The 25,101-nt window shown below is 43.1% G+C and overlaps 1 protein-coding gene across 3 annotated transcripts in view; it reads left to right on the top strand.

Moving 5' to 3' along the window:
* Nucleotides 1-25,101, top strand: part of ABCC1 (ATP binding cassette subfamily C member 1 (ABCC1 blood group)) — an 872,430-nt gene that overhangs the window by 173,977 nt on the left and 673,352 nt on the right. For all 3 annotated transcript variants that reach the window (XM_069210194.1, XM_069210193.1, XM_069210195.1), the window contains one exon: nucleotides 13,144-13,205. In XM_069210194.1, coding sequence (XP_069066295.1) covers nucleotides 13,144-13,205 — 62 coding nt within the window. The remainder of the gene's footprint in view (nucleotides 1-13,143; nucleotides 13,206-25,101) is intronic.

The raw sequence follows: 25,101 nt of genomic DNA, 5'->3' as shown, positions 1-25,101 counted from the left end.
ACTTTTTGTCTCTTTGGTCAAATTGGCAGTCTTGGGTATTCAGCTGACTATTTACAGTTGTCTGACATATAAAATGAGAGGGCAGTGCAAGATTTTTATGTGTACTTTTCTTGAGGACATGTGAGGCTGGTGGTAAATGGTAGAAGAGGAATGGTTGTCTATGGAGTGAAGCTGATATTCAGCGTAGTATTGTTTTTGAAGACGTCTAAAATTCTCTGTTCAAGGTTGTAGGCAATTAATAGGTATAGTCAGGCACAATACGGAGTGAGATACTTGTCATATGTTGTCAGGTTGAGTGCCCTTAGAAGATTTTTAAAAAAAAGTGATGCTGTAGCTCAGTATAAGGTTTGTATATCTAAAATGTTAAAAACTTCATCATAAAGGTGAGTGTAGCATGGCATTCTTCCTTTGTGCAGCAGGATGGTTAGAGTCCAGGTCTTTGCGCTCTAAATTTCCCATTTGCAGGAAAATGCCAAAAAAAATTCGTCTTGATCAGCATGTGGGTAGGACATAGTTGTTTTTGCCAGTCCACTTACGTCAAACTGCTGTCACAGTGGTGGGGATAGGTCCAGGAGCAGTAGTAGCCAGAATGCTTCAGTATAGGAGCAGTTGCACTGAAATCCTCGTCTCTATTTAGCATAGGAAAGCTCATAGAGGAGTTCAATTTGCAGCAATCCCAGATTGTCCCTGGCACAACACCTGCTGAAACATCCGTTGGTTCAAGGTTGCCATGCTTAAGACCCTAATGTCAAATGCATCCCTGGGTAGATGCAAGGCCAATGAAATCCTTGTGAGCAAAGGGAGCTTCTGCTTTGCTTCAAACAGAGAGGAAACCTATGCCAAGGATTGCAGCACTCAAGAGTTTGAGTAATTAATTTATTAACTCACTTCCCAGATACCAAATAAAAGCACATGAAAATATGAACATGAGCATTTAACTTGAATGCATTGAAACATGTGTAAATGCCAAAATACTTAGAGCAGTTAAACAATGACAGGCATAAAAAGCACAATACATCAACAGTGAATAAATGCAGTGAATATATTATGTGCGCAGCCAAGCTAGATACTTAGGACTAGAAAATGCATCACAAATGGGATTGAATCCAACATCATCCTTGCCACCGTCAGCCTTAGGAACCCTGGACAGCTGAGACAGGAGAACCTTCCCTGATGGGGTTTGATGTGGGCAGTGTGTCCACCCCCAAAATGAGTTCCTTCTGCCTCTGTGATAAGCTTCCCCACCTTATATACCTTAAACCAAAGAGGAAGGTTCTGGCAACTCCCTCTCCCTTCGAGTAAGTTATGAAATTCAAGCGCTGGCTTTACTCGGTCTACATCAAACACACAAAGGAACGAGCCCTGCCCCGATGCTCGTCTAGAGACGGAGGAGCAGTACTTTTCCGTAATGAAAACATTCCCAAGCGGAGTGTCTTATCACGTCTACTGTCCACATCCCCCATGTTTTGTTCCTGCACAGTGCAACTTGGTGCTGGTGGAAAGAAGCGCAAACACGTTCTATGTGGTAAACATGCTCGGTGTAAAACCCTGAACCACTGATGTGACGACAGGCACGTAAAGCTAATCTAAGCACAAAATGGAGTCGGTACTCAATATGGAATCGGTGGTTAAGTACAGATAGCATTACAGGGAGCTGTATGTAATGTAGTAATCAGACTAGTAGAAATACACTGAAGGGCAAGATGTGACTGAGATTCTCGTATCCACAGGCATGAACTGAAAGCATAAAGGACCAAGATCCATGAGACAAAAAATAAATCTTCCAGTTCAGGCCACTACCATTCTTTACTATTGTTGTTCACAAGGTCTTTACTATCATCCTAGTCCCTGCACAGTTGCTGAGGCAGCAGAAATGCCACTGTTATACATACCTGGTTTACTGTATTTTTTACATAGGATGCAGATTCTGGTATAGACTTGCGACGTCAGGCCTTCTACAGACTTGTCTATGGTGAACTCTCCTATAGCTTTCTTGGATTCATCTTGTAGCAGTGTTTTTGCATTTGAGTGGCAAAGCCCTTCCCTCTCACTGAATGGAGTTAACCACTTTAAGCCAAGCATTGTCACTTTCCCACCTACAAGACTTGAACAGCCTGGTGGTTCCGAGTGCTTTAGGGTTTCTTAAGCGTGCTCCATCTCATATTGGCTGAAAGAAGATGATTTGAATTTCCTCTTAGTCCTGGTTTCCAATCTCTTCTTGAATGGGTTGGTACATATTCCGAACCTCCTGAACTACATCAGTGGCATGTGGAAAGTTAAGATATGCCTCACACACAAATGTGAGGGAGTTAAAATCAATTTTCCTGGCATTGTAGGCATTTCTACTAATGCTGAGCAAGGCTAATTACTGTCCACGAATTCAGCTAGCCTCCTATTTTTGTAATCAAGGCAGCACTCATTTACTGAAGCTGTGCAGGCACAGTAGCTCTCTGGGCGAGGACGTTGAATCAAGGTACATTCCATCTGGTCACCCATATTGCAGTGATCTACAAGACGTGATGAGACCACCAGAGCAGGTGCATGAGTAGGGGACCAAGGGTCCAAAACCTAGTGTTTTTCACCTATAAATGCGGTTGCCTCTCACCACTGCTGCAATTGTACCCAGATGCTTTTGGATGGCCAAGGTCCTCTGGTTTTTCTGACATACTAGATGGGCCATTTCAGGGAGAACCCATGGTGCTCTCTGATCCAGCCTGGTTACTCCACATTTGGTTTTCTGGCCGTCTCAGACTTCTGTAGAGACTGTACTTGCTTCCATCAAAGGAGAAACCTTATTTAATGGCGAGCCAGGGTCTACCACCCTCTGTGCCCTTCCATCTAGCACTTTCAGCACTTGGTTTCTTGTGGGTTAGGCCTCCAGTTTCTAGGTTTATCCTTGGAGAAATTTGGGGGTTTTCAGCAAGCTTCCAGTAAAATTTCCGTTTGTGCACTGTAGAAGAAATGTCTGAGGTTCTAACAGGGAGTTAGTGAAAAATATCCTTATTAGCCTGCTCTTAGCTGGTATACTTTTCATGACATCTTTCTGAAACAGGTGTGCTGGTGGAAGACCTACATTGTAGTTATTGCAGTGTACTGGAATATGCAGATGTAACCAAGCTGTCAGGTATCTGATGAGGCTAATGCCTTTGATTACATGGGTAAGGCATTCCACTGCCCCATGGAAACTGAATCCGGTTCTGATCAGGGAAGTGCATAAGTGGATGAAAGCAATGACGTCCTTGGACATGAAAATGTGGTCTTGGAAAATAGCTTTCATAATGGTCACAACATCAGCCTAAGTGGGTTAGTAAACTACCAGTATTTTATTTCTCAGAGTGCCTTGATGTTCCATAAAGACAGTGTGTTGCTCCGGGCTTCCCCATCCTTCATTGGAAAGAGTTTAGTGGGCTGCACTTCATCAGGAAATGTGTGTTTTTGTTTCTTTTTCATTTCACCATCCCTCCATAGCTGAAGAGATCAAGCTAGGTACTTGTGTTTGGTAAACAAACTCTTGGAAATTGCTCTGATGCTATAACATACATTGTACCTTTAAACCTCCATCTGTATCAGGGCACTCCTCTACAGTTAAGGGGACAAGGGTGGCATTCAACTGTTATGTACATGCTGGAGATATGACTGGCAGCTGTGTTGGTAACGCTATACACTATCCCCCCTCTCCCCCACCCCTTCCCATTGGGTCAGCAGGGTATTGCATTTAGGCATGCCACATGGAATCACCATCGCCTAGTCTTGTCAGGGCTGTTCAGCTGTGATGGTGGCATTTTAGTCTGGGTGTGTTGTTTGGGAGGACCGGCCCTTAGGCATCTGTGCCGGTCAACTCATAAACACCTGAAACTCGCAAAGTCTTTGACATAGTCATATGTATGCCTCCTGTTCTTTGTGTGTTTTGGGTACGTAGTGATAGGATGCCAAGATGTATTCGATTTAGTGGCCTTATCGTTCAATAGAGCTGTGAGTTTCTCCATAGTGTGTATTGACCATACCCCCATCCCCCCCTCCATATCCCCCATTTTGAGTTTGGGTGTCTCCTGTTTCCACATCTGGGCTATGCCCAAGCGTGCTGCTAAGAGAAAGTGGGAATAAAATGTCCCCTGTTGGTGTTATTGTGATGTATAGTCTTGGTTCCCTGGGGTCTCCCAGGAGGACAAGAAGTGGGTCACGGGTAAGGTGACACCTGTGATAGTGCGTATTGTAAGAGGAACCTCTTCCCAAAAGGTCGGAATGAGTAGGCAGGACCACAAGTGAAAAAAGGTACCCTTTTTTTGCCACAGCCTTTCCAGCGTGATACTGGGCTGCCGAACTTAGTCTAGTAGCACTTGCGTGAAGTATTTTGAAGGTGTTTTTCTTGTAGACAAATGGAAGATTTTAAGGCCCTCTGCCGTCTAGCCTTGCAGGTCTCCTCCACAATCTCCACTCTTAGCTCTTTCCAATTGTCACAAAGGCATGTTCTTTAGTAGAGTGAGGTTTAGTATAGAACAGTAGAGCCAGGAGATGCCCCCGTGCCTAATGTTGTTAATGTGTAAGGATTCAATTTGTGTTTGTTCCTGTTGGAGCGTTCTCTGAGCAAGGTTGCTCCTCACCCAGGATTAGGCTTGTGCGAGTTTATATGCCTCTAACCTAGTCAGAGTAAAGCCCCAATGAGCTCCTCTCTTGTCCATAGGTCCTACCCTATATAAAAAAGTCTTTCACATGTGACTGTTGAACTCCTCTCCTTGTAAGGAACCCTGAATAAGACATCCACAGGAAAAAATCTTGATTATTGGGTGAGGAGTTAGGAGGAGTGGCTTGGTAGGGAATATCTGCTTGTGTTGTGTGGTATGCAAATGCGTCAGTAGCTTTACACATTAGTGGTTGGGGAGAAGATCAAGTCCAAGTTGTGCTCAGTGACTATAGAAGATCCTTGAGAGGTGTTGGAAATGCTTGTTCTACTTCTATGCACAACTTGTTCCCGGTGGTCATGATTCCAATAGAGGGAGGGCCGTCTGAGCCGCTAGAAAGTATGTCTATATATCTTTTGTTTGAGTCTAGGAAGAGATGCCTGTGCCACTTGTGGATGCTTACCCTCTTGTACAACGCTAAAGAATTTTTCTGTGGATCACTGCTAGCGTTGCTTTTGGAATTGTGTGAAAGGGTTTGTAATACATAGTCTGCGAGGCAAACAGTTCATTTTAAGGCTGTTCAGTTGTACCAACACAAAAGGATGATGGACGGAGTGTTGAAACTTTTCAAACACTTACCCTCAGTCACAGATCTGGGTTTAATCCATTGTTCTTTGCTCACCATGCCACCCCAGTTTGGACCCAGCTATATGCATATCAGTCTTGACCTTGTTCTCCTAGCCCGAACTGCCAAGCCAGGTCCTCCCTGGACCAGAAACAAGCATCTTAGGACCGGTTTCAGGGTATCACCCTTCATCAGCTAGGCTAGCTTGAATCTAGTGGCACAGTGAGCAAGGGACCCACGTCTGGGCTGTGTTCCTGGTGTGTATACCTCATTAACTTTGAGTTAGGTGGTTGGCTTTTTATAGTTTACCTGAATGTGCATTTTCGTCTTGGGGCACAGGTAAGTTTTATGTAGCAACCTCAACAGGCATGGCGAGTCCATCCTTTCAAAGGTCTTATCTGCATCCAAGGAGAGGAGGGCCATTGGCTGTTTCCAGCACTCCGCCACCTCCGTGAGTGCCACCACTAGCCTCATGTTATTGTTAGCTTCCCTGTTTTTGATAAAGACTGATTGTTTTGTGGGGATAAGACAAGGCCAAATGTGCTGTGACCTAGCTACCAGGATCTATGTGAATATTTTGACATCGCAGTTTAGGAGCAATTGGTGTATAGGATGGCACCGCCTGGCAACGATCAAATCAGGGTGAGGTCTAACGATGACTTGATATCTATGGTGGTGTCTATCAACCTGGACTGTAGGGTCAGAGAAGTCAGGAAGTAATCAATATGTGAGTAAGTTTTATGGACTTTGAAAAAGAAATGTGCAGTCGCTTTCACGTGGTGGTAACAATAGCCATCTATAAGTGCCAGATTGGCTATTCCCTGTGTCTGAGAGGCTGGTTGTTTGAGATTCACCATGGTGAAGGTGGGAACAGTCCAACGCAGATTTCTGGGGTTGGGGAGAGGCGTCGGAATTGAGGTCTCCACCCATAATATCTCATTGCTTACTGCAAATTGGGAGGCCCTGGGGAACAGGTCAGTGAAGTTTTCCTTGTTATAGTTGGGGCCGTATCTAGATATAATTGTCATCGCAGTGCTACCCCAGGTTCCTCGTATGCCCACCTGACGACCCTCACAATTGGTACATGTATTGTTGAGGCGGAAGGTTAGCATTGCTTCTCCCCAAGCTGGGTTTCTTGCAGTAGTGCCACATCCACCTCTTTCTGCCACAGCCATTGTAATAAGGCCCCATGCTTAATTGGGCATTCGAGTCCTGCACATTAAGTGATATCAAGTATAAATGTGTCATAATGTCATGCATGTGGTTATCTACATGGATGCAGAGAAAGCAAAGCAAAGAGCAGCAAATGTTTCTTCTCGGTTGGTGTCTTAGTGTGTCAACTGGGTTCCTGGAAAACTAAGTAACTCTAGGAAATGATCTAGGAACTGTGGTGAGGTGCAAAACATGAGCGGGGACTATATCTGGGGGTCCGACCTATAATACGGTGTTGGCAGATCGTGTAATTCTTCATATATCAGGGAAAATAGGGGTAGGCTCCTAGTTTTTATGTGGGAGCATCCATCCCCAAGTCTTTATGAACAAGAGATAGTTACCAGCAGTGGGGTATGTTTGCGACTGTGGGCATGAAACAACCTGTCAGTGCCAGATATTTTTGATCTGGGGAGGTTAACCTGCGGAAGGGTGTCCTCCGTCGATATGGATGACATGCATTTTTTTTTTTTTTTATATCTTTGCTGATGTTACGTGCAGGGCTTTTTCCGAGAAGTGTGTTGATGAGAAACGCCAGCTGCCACCTCAGTCGAAGACAGTGATGCGATCTGTGTCTAGTAGGTGTTCTGCATCCATGGTGGTGCCTGACCAGCATCTTTCGGGCTTCTTGTTGGGTGCGAGCTGTAACTCTTGTCTTTTTGTGTGGAAAAAACGCCAAAAGGGAATTATCCAGCAGTGTGGGATTTTTTTGTTTTGTAAGTATTGTTACTTTGCGAAATTCTCTGTGCCTCGCCAGTTTGTAAACCGACACATCACAAAGAGTGAGATCATGTCTCTCCGGAAGCTGTAGGTTCCTGTTGGTGCGCTACATGCATTAGTTTTATCCTTTATGTGAAAATAGTCCACACTGGTGAGTACATCTGGAGGGAGGTTCTTGTGCTGTTGGTATGTGGAGTGGTCTCTGAGGGTGTGATCTAGAGGTTCGGGGTGTCCTTGGTCTGTTGAAGAATGTTGGTGAGGAGAGTCTGTATGTAAGCTTCCAATTCCAAGGGAGGATACTCGTTGTGATGCCCCTGATCCTGATATTGTTTCTTCTGGAGTGGTTTTCAAGGTTGTTAATTTTATCTGTCATCATAGGATGGTCCCGTTCTAGCTTTTTTATGTTTACCATGCTCTCGATGTTGTCCTGGACATGGTCAGCCACAGTTGTTTCAGCTGATTTGAGACTGGAGTCCATTTGGTGCAGTGAGTGGTCAAGGTTACTGAGGGCTCTGTTGTAGTCTTGCTGGAGAGGCTCATGTCTTTGTGAAATTCTGAGAAAAGTGTTTAGATGTCCTCTTGGTCGATGTGACCTGGTGGTTTTCAATGCTGCCTTTCATGTGACAGGAATAGCCAGTGAGTTTAGACTGACCATGCTGCTACAGTTATGTCAGTGAGACCCAATTCAAGGACACATGGTAATATCTTTCTGCTGTAAGAGTTCATTGTGAAGGCAGTGTAAATGAATCTCCAACCTTCTGTGTCTTGCATAGAAACTGTTTCTTTCAGGTTTTTCCAGACATTTTCTTTTACTTTCATGCCAATGAGATCAGTCTCACCAGTTTGTCAATGATTGATTCTTTTGTTTGAAAGGTGACATCACAAAATTACAAATTTCCCTTTATAGCATGGACCCTATCCCATAGCCCGTACCTGTGTCAGCCTCTTATTTTGCAGGCAAAGTTCTTCCTGCACTGCAGCCTATTAGTGTTCTTTCCCATCAGTTCTCTTATGCGTTCAACTGCCAACTCACCGAACAACTAGACAGAAGCAACTTGCTGGCCACCTCCCAATCCGGTTTCCGCCCCAACCACAACACCGAGACATCCCTGAGCCCGGCTAACAAACGACATCAGAACAGTCTTGATCAGGAAGATCTGCATCCCTGATTACCCCCCCCCCCCCCCACCCCCCAGCAGCATTAGAGACCCTATCCCACCACACCCTCATTGAGACTTAACCACATCAGGATCCAGGGAGATGCCCTCAGATGAATTGTATTGTTCCTCATAGGACGAATCTAGAGAATTTGCTTGCCCCCATTCACCTCGGAACCTAAGAGGATTGTCTGCAGCGTCCCTCAGGGTTCATCCCTCAGCCCCATTCTTTCAACCCTTACATTTCGCCCCTTGCCAGCATCATCAGAACCCATGGCTTCAACATCATATCCTATCCCCATCTAAAAAAGATGCCAATTTAAGATCCTCCTACACATCTACAAGCCCTACACGACCAAGGACCAGCATACATGAATCCCCATCTGAACTTTGATCAACCCTCCAAACGCCTGCACTCTGCATCCCTCGCCCTCCAAGACCTCCCTGCAACCACGGAAGCTACAGTGGAGGATGCTCCTTCTCCTACTTCGCCTTCAAGTCCTGGAACAACCTTCCCCTCCACCTCAGAATATCATCCTCCTTCCCAGAGATCAGAAAGTGACTCAAGACCTGGCTTTTCGACTGATCCCAGCTAGAACCTAGCGCCTGGAAACCCTTACAGGTGATTAGCCGCACTCTGAAAGTGCTTATGGATTGTTTAAGTCAAACTTTCTTTTCCTTCGGTTGGTGAATCTTTTTGTGTGATATACCAGGCTTGAATCAACTCTTTGATAGTGATGTCTGACTCAAAAAATATGCCTAGTCAGTACTGATCTTAAACCTCTATTAGGAGCTATTTGTGTCCAAAACCTAATCCTTTGCTCTACGAAGTGTTGAATCTCAAGTAGACAAGTGATGGACCATTTCCCAGATTGATGACCTGTAACAATTCTTTATCCGAGAGCACCACAGATATCTTTTGACCTAGGCATGGAATGTTACCACATTCAAAACCACACTGACAAAGTTTCAAATTTTGTATGCAGGTGATCGAGGCCTTTGAAGTGCAAAGAATTGAATTGCAAAAGAACAAGCAGACCTGCGTAAAAGCTCCAGATGCAGTATCTGCATTAGGGATGTTCTACGAGTCACTGAGATGTACAATTTTCATTAGTACGCATAGAACCTCGTGCAAAGCGTCTAACTCTGAATCGGAACTCCTGTTGTGTCTGGACTATGCTGCAGGGAAGAACTACATCATATGTCACCCAATGAAGGCCAGTTCTCCAGTGGCACACGATGGAGATGTATTTGGATGTTAACAAGGTGCTTGAACTGGGGTGGGAAATTTAGCTTGAGAAATAGCGGGCTTGGAGCTTTCGGTCCCTGGCAATGGTGTTCATGGACAACCAGCTGTGTGGAGTGGGAGAGCACCTTTAGCGCTTAGTAGATACACATTCATTGGAAAAAGTGACAGTTAAAAGTATTTACAGGAGCAGAATGTGTGAAGGAAAATCCAGTCTTTATCAGTGGACTGTTGGAGGGCACGTCTTTAGATTTATTGATTGTTCTCAAGTTAATTTCGGTGGGAAAGGGGGTGGAAAGATTTTACCTGCGATCGAAACGTTGAGTGATGGGCTCCTAAGAACTGAAAGGTATTTGCTCCCTCCTCGAAGAACGAAGTGGCATATGAAGCTCCAGTGCAAATTAATGCGGTGTAGGGGGCTACTAGAAAGCCAAAAGTGACAAAAAATGGAACGTTTACTCTTTCCTGCACAGCCGCACTTTATTGTGGGTAACCCCTTAACCGGGCAAAGGTCCCCGGCCGTGCTGCTCATACTGACCAGTCTTGATGTAAAACTCCTCACGAGTTTACAAATTAAATCACATTAGGCCCCGGCTTACTCAGTCAGGATTCATTTAAATAAAGCAAGGAGTGATATCTGCAAGTAATTGTTACTTTCCATTGTCAGTATGATGCGTATTCCTTGTAATGCAGTTTTAGTCATACTTGGCGTTGAAAAAGCGTTTCAGTAGTTTGGCACTATATTGAGGAGACGTTGTCAGCAATTACTCTGCGAGAAAACGTAAGTGCGTGTATCCTGTCTGGGAGTCAGTGCCCCAAGGCAAGGGTCTGAGGAGCTGTGCCCAGACCGATCCCTTATGAGGGACACGCGAAGGACTCTTCCCCAGTGCCATTCACCATTACAAAGGAGCTGCTTGCATGACATATCCGTACAGTATAACCCGTTGTTTCCAAAGGAACTGCTTATACACGTAGTTGTAACAAATAATGTGGAAGGAAACAGTACCATACACAGTCTTAGAATTAGTGTGTCGCTCATGGGCTACTACTTTTTGATTTATCTGGTTGGTTCATTTTGTGTGCTTGCCATGGTTCACAATGTGTTTCTCGTCCTCGCCCATTCTAATTTCACTTGGTGTTCCAGTAAATGTGTGGTTGTTGGTTTAGCTATAAAATGGAATTTCTACCTCTGTTATGTGCATTATGTTATCGCTGTGTACATTAGTGTGTTTTTTTTTTTTTTAAATCTTCTCATCCGGAATCTGATGTTGGCCTTTCTTAGCCACTTATTCACAGACCGAAATATCAAAGCCCCCTCGGCTTTTGGCTCCACGGGTAATCCAGTCCAGTTCAACAGCTTAAGCACATTTGTGAACACTGTATTATGCATTGCATGATGGACGAATATGCATGTGCTATTATTGAACCCTCGTATGCTGTACGAAAGTAACATAATTGCCCATTGATTAAAGTATTGGTAACAAGACATACATGTATTCCACGGCTATTTTATTCTTACAGGGTGGCTTAAGTCTATATTAATTGTTAGTTAGGTCTGATGTTTCACCTTCCTTTAATAGATGTATATATTTGCCACAACTAAGTGTGTAAGCAATTCCTTTGGGAGCAACTGTTTATACGTCTATACGTTGGTTCTTATGAGTTTACTACGTTGCCTTTTTGTTTTTTTTAACGCCCACTTGCAGCACACCTCCGGCGGAGTTGCAGGATTAAAGGGGTCAGGGCAAGAAGACTTCACATTACAGATTTATGCATAGAATGCAGTATTGGCTTTCTAGAGAGGGTCTGCAGCTACTAACCACAAAATCATATACAAATGTCAGACTTAAAATAAATGTATTACACTCGGAGGTCGTTTTAACTACTCCCCAGTGAACAAGCTTAACAAAGCCAATATGGTGCAGTCTTTGTAACCAGGCCTCACCTGCCCGCTTTACTCTGATCAGAAACAACTCGAACTTCACCATGGCTTTGCTGGGCAAAGGTAATGATAATTATAAGACAATCTGTAGGGATGTGGGGACGTATTAAAAAACAGATCTGTTAAATTGTTTGAATTGATTAAAACAGGCTTATCAGAGATGAGCGTTAGATGCAGGCTGCTAAAACATTTGATTGTACACGCCCATCATTTGAGAAATGTGTTCAAAGGAAAGAGGGTGACAAATGTCTGATACCAGATCTTTACAGCGCATTATGTAATCTTAACATGTCCAAGAAGAAATGTTTATGTCCCCATAGATTATATTTCTTGGCCACATGTCCCAATGAGGTCTCATATACACTATTTTCACTTTCAACAGATATTTGTTTTTGTAAACCAAGTCCTCACTCGTGTCGTTAACACAACCCTTTAATATGTTGATGTTAGTATTAATGCTTAACCCACAATTAAACTTGATTTATTTTGGTTATCTTTTGTCACATGGAGGATTTACCCTTTTCCATTGGTGAACGCAGATGTGTTCAGGGGATCAATTGATAGATGGATTGTTTTTCCATTTAGGTGGGTCCCCTTAAGACCAGTGGTTTCCAACCTTTTGACTTCTGTGGACCTCCACTGTATCATTACTGGAACCCAGGAACCCCCACTGAATCATTAGAATCCAGGGACCCCCTACTGAGTCATTACTGAAGGCTGGGGACCTAATCTGTTAATATTATTTAATTTTCTAAGCAGTCACGGACCGCCCTGAGGAGGCTTCGCAGATCCCAGTGGTCCCTGGACCACAGTTTGGGAACCACTGATATAGACTGCTGCCTTGACTTGCCTGTATGATATATCGTTGGGCTAGCAGTATGTGCTGCTCATCCATTTTGTAGACTTTATTTCAAGGACATGTCTTCCATATATTTTGTTACTTCTTGTCTGAATCCCTCCTAGAGTGTTTTATCCGCCCAAGTGTAGGCAGAGGAGAACCTGATGAAACAAAATGAAACACCCCACCACACCTCCTGCCCACCTTCTTGGTGAGTAAGGTATTTTTCACCCTTGCTCCTGTGCCTTATAAAACCCATTCAACCTTGTGATGTTCACATCTCATGGCACAATGTGAAAGCTAATGTAAGCGGTGATGTGGAACAGGAGTAGGGGCTGACATGCAGAAGGGTGTCTATCCCAAGACAAGTACATTTAAATTGATAACATCTAGGTTATCTCCCGCTCCCCTTAACCCGTCCCATTGAGATTTGCAGCAGCCGCTGCTGGTTATCATGCGGCGATTTGCTCTACGTTGTTCTTTAAAGCAGGATGTTTTTTAAATAGGAAGAGAGCTGATTGCATGAAGCTTCATTATCCTAAACCTCAACTTCATTTTGCAACTGATATAAAATACAGCTCCACTGTGGGGTAACTACTTTTATGGTGGTAATGTTGTGCTTTTTAGAATCTTAGCAAAAACTTGACTGTCACTTGTGCAAATAGTGTTAAAGAATATATATGAATATCATTACATTAAGATGGGAATGCTATTCAGCTTGTTACCTGTATGTTTAATGATTTTAAATAGGTCTGTATTATTATTTATTTTATTTCTTTTTGTTTAGAATCCATGTCCAGAGAGTGGTGCTTCCTTCCTTTCTAAAATTACGTTCTGGTGGATCTCTGGGTAAGATATTTCCACACTTTTAGATGTGGTTATTGTCTGACGATATAGAGATTGTAGCTGACTGTTGAAATTGGCGTTTAACCGTAACAGTTATTAACGTTCTCATCATTTGTTCTCAATCCGTGTGTTGCTAGCTAAAAAAATAGTATTGGACCTGGAAATTAGTATGCTTAATTTATAATATGTAAAATGACCACTTCCTTTATTTCCTGCTTGAAATACAACAGCCTTTAGTTAGTGGAACTTATTTAGTAAGCGTGCAGTTCTTATTTCAAGGTTTATGGCAACTGAAATGGAATATCCGTGAAATGTATCTGAGCCTCAATTTTTATTGTCTTTTAATGTTTGTATTTTGTGTTCCCCGGACTAATATTTAGTTGTGTTGAAATATGCATTTAATGTTTGGGTCCACGGTCACAGCGGGGACCCCTTACCATCCCTCTCCCTCTCCTTTCCAAACCGCAGAGAAAGACGCTTTTCCAACCAGTAGTCTGAATAAACATGCATCGGATGCCCTAAGCAGAAAAATAAACACTGAAATAGTTTGAGCATAAGACAGACACCAGATAAAATAAAAGCACCGATACCGGCCTGGCAAATGAAGGTGGCTATGAAAGAAGTATTAAGTGGAAAGCACTATCCTTGCAGGTCAGCAGCGGACAGAAAATCCGAGACACATTGAATGAGTCTTATATTGCCTCATTGTCCAGTTTTCTTTGTCCCATTTCTTAACTTTAGAGAAATCCTGCCTCACAAGAGACACCATATTAAAAATAAATTGAAACTATGTAGCATGTATAGTCTTTTTAAACAAAGGGTATCCTTCGTTTCAATACCGTCCCAGGTGAGTATGGTATGTGTTAGGTTTCCAAAATTCTTCTTGATCTGACTTTTCGCATTGGAGGCATGAGTCTTTCCCGTCACATTGTTCTAATGGAGTTTTATGTTCTATTTCTGATATTAGGAGGATGTTGGTAATTTCTATGCTTGAGCAGATCAAATGTGAGGTTAACTCTCTTCTGGATAGCTACGCATGTGGAGATGGCTCTTTATCTCTCTCTCGACCTTAATGGATGAAACACGAGGATTATGCAAGCATTTAAGGGCAGCCTTTTTACAGTGACTTAATTTTTTTTTCTTGTGAATTTCAGTTAAAAGGCAAGTATGAATGGAGTCCAGGTGACTTCACGTGCCTGTGAATGTACTGCTGTTTTATTCCCAGTAGAGAGGAGCTGTAGATCTGCGATTCTAGGGAAAGTTTTGGGGCAGAGAAACTATCTGCTTTGTGTGGTGGAGAGGTGCAGGTCAGCAAATGAGGGAGGGTGATAGGTCAGTATTTGTTAGGGACATGATTGTTTTTCTTTTTGTAGAGGGCTTAAGAACTTCTGGCAGTGCGACTTCCAGCTGTGCTTTTCCTAATACTTTGGGGGCATGATGGACAGAAATCATTTCTCATAGTCCATACAACCGACTCCCATGGGATTATCTGGGACAACATAAGAAAAAACATGTCAAGCTTTGTAATGGAATATCAAGCTTTGTTTCTTTATTGTCACTGGTACATATGGTGGCTTAAGCGCAGACTCTGGGCGAGGTCTGTGCCTTTGATTCCTTAGGTGCCATTTCAGTAAGCGGGGGCTCCTCTGCCTTTGGTTTTGCCACTGACGCCCTTGTCAGCTTTCCATACCCAGCTCCTGGTAGGCTCTATTGCCAATGCTGTACTAAATAGGCACGTTCCGTCACCATAGTAAGTTGTTTTTATATTGACTTTGATACATCACCTTCCCATACTCGATGCAGCCAATAGGCATGTCTTGCTGTACAGATCTCGAATGGGTAGAAGGATGAGTTGGCATCTCTGTCTGAGCCTTACATTAAGAGACTTAGGGGGTCTTTTTGAGTTTGGCAGATGGAAAAGGCTGTTCGCCAAAATCCTGTGGTCCGGTTGCTGCCAGTGCTGCCTCCTTCCCACGGGACCCAACACGAGTTCCCTGGTGGGTCAGCGGGCAGAAACTGTGTTTCTGCCCACTGGCTCAGCGGGGGACAGCCTACAACATTGACTCCGGCTCATAATTGAGCCAGCTGCAATGTTGCGGTGCATAGGGTGCACCAGCAAACGTCGCGCAGTTCACTGTCTGAAATGCAGACAGTGAATTGCGCGAAGTGGGCACCTGCACTGCCCTTGCCAAGTGCATGGGCACTGCAGGGGGTGCTACCGTGACTGATTAAGACCTCCTGTGGAGGGAAACTGGTGGTCCAACCGAGGCTCAACTGCCACAGTCCTAATGTGGCGGCCAGACTGCCACCAAAGCAGTTGGACCACTGCTTTGGCGGCTGTTTGACTGCCACTGTGCCCTGGTGGTCTGAGGACCTCCAGGGTCGTAATGACCCTCTTAGTGTGCACACTGAGGCACACATGGGAGAGAAATATTTTAATTTAATGTTGATGAGGTCCAGAAAGTGAATTGATTGCTAAACGCAGTCTGATGTAGCAGCTCCTTCCTGTTGGACTCTGTGGCAGTAGTCCTTGATTTGCTGAGCAGTGGCTTAGAGCAAAGGGCTACAGCGAGAGGAAGTGAAAGCCCTTCGTAAACACTCTATTTCCATGGAATGGGACAACATGCTAGTTCAACACCAAAAAAGAGGCAAAGATGATTTGCAACCACCTCAATACCTGAATAAGATAATAAAAACACTTCATGCTATCATGCTTTGGGCATTGTCATTCTGCTTGCTCCTTCCTTAACTTCATTATCTTCTGTATGTCCGAGGTTTGAGGCTAACCAGAGGAGCTGCCCAATCCCCACCATCAGATGCTGGCATCACGGTGGTACTTTCTACCCGTGTTACACTGAAAGATATGCTTTTCTCCACTGATGCCTATGCTGTGTATGTTGATAGAATTTGTCTTCTACGGTGTTTTAGATGTTATGCTGCTGCATCAAACTCAGCAGTATCTTACAAGTGACACACACAAGTAATGAGTGTGCCTATAACGATTGCTACTGTTTATCTGACAGTATTGAACAGTTTGTCGATTACAGCTCATCAAATGTGTTTGCTGACACGTGGAACTGGAATCGTAATACTGTTTAGGTAAAAATTAATTAAAAGAAAATACAGTTTAAAAAGTAGGTCCAAAAAGGGAAGTCATGGCAAGTTGCGTCATGATTGTCTCCGAGAATGCATGTTGACCCAGTGGATATGGTGGGGGCATATGGTGCTTTTATTTATTTCTTTTTCTTTTTTTGTTTTGTTTGCACTTTGTGCTGTTAAAAGGCACGTGTCTTGGCTTAATCTCGTTTCCTGAAATTTCAGTCCCTCCTTACTCCTATCGACATGTGGAAATATTTGATCAGTTCTGGGGGTATGGAATTCAGCTGCAGGTAGCATTGCAAGACTCCGTCATGACTCTTTAAGAAATAGTTTTAAACGCTACATAGTCCTGACCATGTCTTTTATCAAGGGATAGCTACATATTTTATGTGATCTGCCTGAATAGATGCATCATTAGGCAAAACGATTTTTTTAAATACAAATGTTTTAAATGAAACACATACATTTCAATTTGCCTAGGTTTTAACCATCTGTTATCCTTTTAAAAAGGTAAATAACGAGGGCACCATAGGCTCGGTATTCAGCAGATGAAAGCACAAAAGATTAAAAGTAGACTTCTGGCAGGTTTCCAATTTATTTTATTTCTGGGAGCCGAGAGCAAGATCATGAAATACGTGGCTTTTACATTACTACTGTTTGGCTAAATTATCTTTCGTGTTTGATAAGCTAGTAAACATTTCTTAGTCTGGCGATTGTTACCATTCATTTCATTTGTACATTTTCCATTACTTTTTGTGAAATGCCCTTCGTGCAAAATAAAGAAGTCATTAAGGCCCCCCCAGTGTGCTATGTGTGGGTTGTATCTGCGAATGCCAACAGAAGAAAACTCATTCTGTAGAAGAATGTCCTTGGTAACCTTTAAGGAATCACAAGGAGTCTGCCTAAGAGGACGACTGTAAAACATCAACAACTAAGTTGATGGATGCAAAATCAAAAACGTTTTTAATTAACTAGGCCAAGGGTCACTCCACTTTGCTGAATGATCAATTCCAAAGGATAAACAGAGAAGTGAGACCTTGAAACTGCAACCAAGATCAGATTAGCCATTATTCCACTCAGTTGAGGCTTTCTGTGACATGCCATGGATCCCCAGTGACCTTTTCACTACCAGTGGCTCCTTTAACATCAGTGGAGATTGACGTTGAAATGTTTCCCCAGGGGCACCTTTGATATCGAAGTCGACGGAATTAACGCCTTGAAAATCACAGTATATGTAGAATAAATCTCTTCTCAATAAGAAAGTCAAGGTGTTAGAAATGACACTGCTCTGCCCATTGCTCTCAAAGGGGACCGCTTTGGTGTTTTTGCCTAAGGCAGGCTTCTCCAGTGACTAGCTTGTGAGCTGCTAGTAGCTCTCCAGCTACCTGTAAGTAGCCCGCCTGTGTGCAGCCCAGCATACTAAATTAGAAACTTGTGTATGGTTATATTGGAGACGAAAATGTGTATATTTTCAGAACGCATAAGCTCATATTTTGAGAAAAAAGGGCTACATTTCCAAATTATATTAAAAGGCGATATTTGAGTGATAAATCATGTGACATTTAGGTGAGTTTTTTTTTTTTTTTTTTTTTTTTTACATATGCTATTACCTTCGTGCAAAGGATACAGCAGCTATGTCTGTTATGCAGTACACATGTAGAGGGCATTTTAGATTGACAAAACCTTTTTTTTCTCTTTTTTTTTTTTTTTTTTACATTACTACGGACAAACCTGCCTTATGCAGTAAAGGTGGTAGCGGTTTTGTAAATGGTGACACTAATGTAATCTTGTCTCAGATAGTCACTATTACAACACCACTAATATTACTTGATCTCTATAGGTTTAATTGAACATAAGTAGCTCTTATTACAGAAAAAGTTGCAGACCCCGGGCCTAAGACAAGTCCAGCTTGAAGAAAGAGAGGACCATTTCTCAACTATTTTCCTCCTTGTCTGCCAGATAACGGTTGTGTTCAATGTCTTCTACGTTAGCAAGCCCTTCATCTCATCCAAATGCTCAGTTTTGAACCCTACATTTAAGGTCTTTAGGGTGTTATACTTAGCCCAGCAGAAGGTGAAAGATCTCAGACACCACAAGGCATCCCACTCGTCAAGGCCATATACTCCAGGATCATTGCTTACAGCTAGATGCGTCATTATTCCGGGACCTTGGAGCGATGCTTAACTAAATAATCTCAGTGAACTACGTATTCTCCAATCTCGTACATGAACACAGGGGGCAACTCCTTCACAACGGCAGGCTAAGCCAGGAGCTGAAAAAGAAAACAATATCATTATCCTTTTATTTTTCAGCTCCTGGCTCAGGGAGGGGTGGGCCAGGGAAGGGGTGGGAAGGGCAAGGGTAGTGGAGCCTGAGCACTTATAAGTGTGCATGTGTGTTTGGCCTGCTTTCTCAGGCCGACCAATCACACATGCGCACTTAGGTTTCTCTAGCCCAGCTGTGCTATACAGCCTCCATCCTGCGCAGGTTCCTGTGCACTGTCCGAGTGGCAGAACAAGCTGCCTTGGCCAATCCTGCCTCTGCTGTCATGCTAGATTTAGCATGACAGCAGCACCAGGATAGCTGATAAGCCTGTGCCGGTGTCCCAGTAAATGCTGGGAAACCAGAAGAAGAGCAAAAGAGCGAGGCGACAATGGGAACATGTACTTTTTTTTTCTTTTTTCTTTTTATTCGCACCCCTTCATCCAACCAACCCCACACCCATCGGGATTTGCGTCGGCTGCCGCTAAACAACACCATCTGACTGATAGGCTATTTAGGAACATTTCTGAACTTTCTGGTGGTTATGAATTTGAAGATGACTGCAGTGCTCCTTCCCGATATCTGTTACGATATCTGGGATTTATGATTGGATAAACAGTTGATGATCACTACATATACAATATGGTAAGAGTACTGAATGGTCAGCGTTCTTCCATACAGTTGTAGAAAACATTCTGGCTTTCCATCATGGGTAGGATTGTGGTCGTAAAAATGGTCCTCCTACCCCATTGTCTGTATAATATGCAAAGTACTTTGTGTCACTTGAGACCCAATACTTTCAAGCAAGTGAAAAACCTCCTGGTGTGAGCTCATATGTGGAGCAGGGTTGTAATGGAAGAGTTGAAACTAAATGAGGAGGAGGGAATGGGGCTTCCGGGTATAGATTTGTGCTATTAAGCAGCCCATAATCCGACTTGCTCCTAATTGGCTAACTACAGAGGCCAATTTGGAACTCAGCGACTACTAAAAGGATCATGTAGTGGAGATTCTCTGTCTGATTTGTTGATGAGGGACAGCAGGTTGGATAGCGCATACCCTTAAGTGGTGTAGCAGACTGAGAGTTTGGGAAATGTTACTACCCGGGTTCTTAAATACTTGCCCTTTGCCAGAGACTTAGTTTTCTGGGATCTGCAGCCCTTAAGACACACAAGTAGGGGTATTAGTGATTACTGGAGTGGGGGTTTGGTTATGAGTAGTTTGTTGATCTATATGCTGGGGAAACTTTTATCACCATTCAGGAGGCACAGGACTCGTTTGAAGTAAGTTCTGGACAATTTCTACAGATGCTAAGTTAGCTGGTATGGCTAGAGAGGTCTGGACAGATTTCTCTAATGCCATTTCCAAATCTAGTACTCTTGAAGGTATTCTGGGTCTGGGTATGGGATGACATGTGGTTGCACTTAAGTGTTAAGCCCTGAAGTTGGACACGACTGAACTCATTGAATGCTAGGTGCACCTGGGAGGTGCATGTAGGAGCACAAATAGCTGACAAGGATTGGTCGGCAGCCTGCAGGATGGTTAAGAAGGTCTTGGGTAATGCTCATTTAAATTTATAAATTCACTTTTTTTTGCACATCAAATACTGTACTTGGCAATGCTCATTATGAGTAAAATCTATTCGGCCAGATCTGCAAGTAATAGACTTCCAGACAGAGGTCACCACAAGGTTACATATTAGAACGGGGATCCAAATACCTATTTCGTGACAACATTGCTTATTAGGCATCACGGTCCATCTAAAACAAAAGAAAATGCAATACACGTTTCTATACTTGGTTTTATTGTTGGCAAAGAGCCAGATTGCTGTTGCTTGGATGGGTAAAGTGAACCCTATTAATGTTTAGGGTAAGGGTCTGCTTAAATGAGCACCAACTGGGGAAATGCATATTAAAAGTCCAGGCGAGATGAGAAGGAGTTTGCTCAGATGGCACCACGATTTACATTGTACCGAAATTGCTAAGAACACGTAAGTATTCTGACGTATACCTGTTACTTAAAAGATAAAATAATGTATTACAAACTGCCAGAGGAGGAGGAGGTGGGAGAGTAAGTTCATGCAACAACTTTTTGTAAAACTGCAACCTATACGGTTGCGTTTGGTTTGTTTTTGGAAAACTGCAAAATAAAACATGCCAAAAAAAAGGATTTAGGCTTTTCATTTGTGCACACTCCTGAAGAAGTGAACCTTAGGATCAGGAATACAAATCAGACGGACAGATTTTTTTCTAGGCCATTTTCAGATGGATGCGAAGCTATTAATAGGTATGAAATGGAAAGAGACCGAATCGCTGTGATTAGTAAGATGGTGTCTTACCACTGCATGTTCTTACAATGAAAAACTGATTTTGACTTAAATAAGTGTATTTCGGCATTCATGAAGATGTGGAAACCATAATTAATCCCCTTTTAAAGGACAAAATGAAAGCCATCCAACGAGACTTACAGTGCTAGGTCTTCTATAATGAGAAATTATACTTGGACGCATCACTGTGTTGGTTGATGCTAAAGTGGTCGACGTTCTTTGGTGTGTTATTACTTTACATTTGAATGGGTCTAAGCAATGTGGTGCACAGAATGTTGGGTTGGGAAGATTTTATTGGCTTTAAGGTTATTATAAATACCCAACAGGACTCTTATTGCTTCTGTACCATATCAAGGCATTCGGGTACCGTGCATATCTGTGCTGTATCTTGAGTTATTTCTCTTGTCGGTAATAATGTTTGAAGGAGGAAAGACATTCAGTCTTTACAGTGGAGCTGTCACTGCATGCTTTGGATCAAAGAAGTCCATTTCGATATGATATGGAGTTCATACCAATGCCTTTTATGTACAGATGCCAGTAACAGTATAGGGTAAGGTGTATAGCAATAGTAAAGTTTTTTTAATAACGTTTATTGGGATCAAAGCAATAAACAAGGCATAGCAATAACATTCAATGAAAAGTCTGCTTCGTTGCAGAACATGCAACATTTTGTACAAAACAGAGCAGCATCATTTTAACAATAGACCTGCACAAGCAATAACAGTGCAAATCATCCAAACCAAACATTATTATTTATGTTCTAATGACAAATAAACATCAGTAGTGAGTGGGGTAGTAGTAGACTACGCTCCTAGGCATTTCCCAATAACTTCCACTAATGGGGAGGGAGCAAAAAACAAGCAGATGATTGATCTAGCGGAGGGAGGTAGGAGGGGAAGGGGGGGTGGCATGTGTGCCCCTAAGGGGGAGCTAAGATATTGGGGGAGGATGACCACTCTGCCTCATAACACACTCCGTTCCTTTATGCCTGGCGATCACTTCACCCATAGCGAAACTAATTCACACACTTATAGAGGCAATCCATCATGGCTGTCCATTGCTCCAAATCCCACTTAGCATGTTTGTCAATGCGCACCATCATCTCCTCAGCCACCTCCACCCAGTTGGCCCAAAAAAGCAAATCGATGACTCATCTTGGTCGTCGGGAGCCCCACCTGTCAGCACTGACACATGGGGTACTCCAGTTCCACATTGGTGACCACTTGTACAATCTCTCCCCAATAACTTTGTAGTCTACCACACTACCATGTCATGTGTAAGAAACCTCACATCTCGGACAGGCTGCCGACTTGGACTCCTTAATTCAGCTGGAGACACGATAAGGTTATCTACCTAGCTCAGTATCCTGCTTGTGGGCATCCAGTTTAACCCGGCTCCTCTTTCCAGCCCACACCAGTACCACCAGAAGACTGTTTAATTTGGTGAATCAGGACTTCGGGACCCCCTACATAGCGTTCTGTAAGGCATAGTGCCGTTTGAACAGTCATACCTTTCTGCAGAGTGCAACTTTAGTCATAACCGACAGAGGAAGCTGGACCCAGAGCTTAATTGTTCCTTCCAGGTCAAACGCCATTCTGCCTGTATTGAGATTGTAGCGGGTGACCGAATTGTGGGCCACTTGGATACTAAAATAACAGAAGTTAGCTCTGACCCATGCTAGCTTATTCCTTGCACAGTCTTCCATTTATTGACCCACAGACAGCACCAAATTTCTCCATGATCCGCAGGAGTGCTGCAGCCGATCTCTCTGTATCCGTAAGATAACTGTGTGCCATCCGAATAAGGTGAGTTAGCATGCTTACTCCATCTACTTACGTACCCAACCTGACCATGTCTCTGCGAAGGCAGATGCGAAAGTCTCCATCAAGTGCTAAAAGGAGCAGCGAGAAGGGAGCACCCCTTTTTTTGTTCTCCTCCCGATAGGAATGCACTCCGATACCTCCTGGCTAGATCGTACTTGAGCCTCTGGTTCCACATAGAGCAACTTCACCCAGGAGATAAATGTTTGTCCCAGTCCCATCGTGCTGTGAACCTCCCAGAGATACTCCCACTCTAGAGTATCAAACGCCTTTTCTGTGTCTTAAGTGATCCACGCTGCCTCTAGATCTCCAACCATGAATGAGTGCATCACATGTGACAACCTCCGTGGATTCATATATGTCCCCCTACCAAGTGTAAAGCCACATTGGTCACTGTACACCAAGTGTGTCACTATGCCTAGTAATCTAGTCATCAGTAGTAAAGTCAAAAAAGAAATCCAGGCGAATGTTCTATTAAACAATCCATAGAGATGATGAGATTGTGTATCAGTCTGAGTAACAGAGTAATCAAGCAGCTTTCTCATTCTACAAGGCAGAAGAGAGCACTGTAGTCTTATTAAACGGTTTTCTACATTTAGATTCTAGAGTGGATTACCAAGTGGAGAATACTTTCTTACTTTGTATTTGCCGTAATCCCATCTCTTTATGTTCTTAGTTTTGCTGACTGCGTCATTGTTTGTGTTGTTCACAGATCTGTTCAGTATTTTTTTTTATCCATAAAGAGGCAAAAGTTGTTCAGTTGTAAGTTGATCAGAATGTTCATTAAAATTATGAAAAGCTCACCTTCTTTCCCTGCTGTACGAAAAAGAATAACAGTGAAAGGAAAAGGAAGCAGTATAGTGAGCTAGTGCAGAAAAATGAGTTATGAAAGTATTTTTAATTCTCATTTAAACAAATAAGGTACATAAGGTGCGTATATAGAGAAATATATAATTATAGATTGAGAAAACACTGTGTTGAATTGGAGGAGACTGTGCTTGTGAGAGAGGTTTCCAGCAGAAGAGTATAATGCTGTTGAGGCTGTGTAATTTACCACTTATTCTTAATTTGTCAGGTAGGGTAGTTTCCTTTGTAGACTAACTAGATCATTTTCTGATGGATATGTCTTACTGCAGATTCCTTACTTTATGAATACTCACAGGCACAAGACTGGACTTGGAGATTTTTTTCAGTAATTCCCTCACTCTGTTTGTTGGCATTGTGTGACTAGTCCATCCCGCTCCAGGTGTGACATCAGGACCCCTATGTGTCTGCCACCTCTACACTGTGGCATCAATGCCTTTCTTTCTGCACCTTCTGATTTAGATCGGGAAATCGGTCCATCAAATTCTGTCAGACTTAAAAATATTTTGTTTTCCAATCTTTTTTCCCAAGTTTGCTGGGGACACAAACTCCTACAGTCACAGGGTTCATACCATATAAGGATTGCCTCAGACAAATGTCAGTGAAGGACTCTTATGAGGTCTGTCTCTAGAGACTGGGCTCCAAGCATGATTGTGTCATGCGACAAATGGGCCATGATGAACCCAAAGTCCAGCGGAGCTCCGGAGGCCAAGTTGTATATCAAAGAACATCACCAGAAGTCAAAGAAGGCCCAGACACGGTCAAACGTGTGAATGCTTTCTTGCTCCCAAGTTTGTTCTGGTGAGCACCCGTCATTAAATTTTAGTTCTTCAGGTAAATCTAAAAAATTGGAGAAACACATGAAGTCTAAACACTGCTCCCCCTACTCATCACCACTTGGAGTTTCGTTTGGCACCCTGGGTACATCCAGGCTGCAAATTGTCTGCCACCCTGGGACTGGTTCTGACTCCTTGCAATTCTGCCAACATAAAAACTCCCTGACGCAACACCACAGCAAATAAGGGAGTTTCAGGAGACTGTGGACTGAATCTTTAGCACCTGACCAAATCTCCAGTGCCTGAGAGGCCTCAAGGATCCAACCTGTGGATTTACAATTGATGCAACTGTTCCACTTGAAGGCACCCAGAGATAAGACCCAGCTTCGCGTCTGGCACACATTCCCCTTATGGAACCATAGTCCAATAGTCCTGTCTGACTTAGAAGTCAAAGCTTAAGTACTTCTATTGACGTCACCCCTAACTTGGATATGTACTAGCTCTGTCCCACAGTCTCTTCCGCAGCGATTTTATGAATAAGCTGACTAACGCACCAGTACACCGCATGACAACGAAAACCTGCATATGCACATCAGCTAATACTGGCCTTAACTCAGTGTTGTATAGCCATTTTAGTTATAGCTCCATGCACGTTATTTTAGCACACTAGGCCTTCCGCTGTGCACCTAGATATATTTTATTCAGCTTTGTTTATTATTTTAACAATAGCCACATTTGCGGTCTTGTTTTATTTT

This window comes from Pleurodeles waltl, chromosome 10 (assembly GCF_031143425.1).
Source record: "Pleurodeles waltl isolate 20211129_DDA chromosome 10, aPleWal1.hap1.20221129, whole genome shotgun sequence".
NCBI lineage: Eukaryota > Metazoa > Chordata > Amphibia > Caudata > Salamandridae > Pleurodeles > Pleurodeles waltl.
The sequence above is the reverse complement of the archived record's forward strand: the minus strand, read 5'-3'. Positions and strand labels throughout refer to the sequence as shown.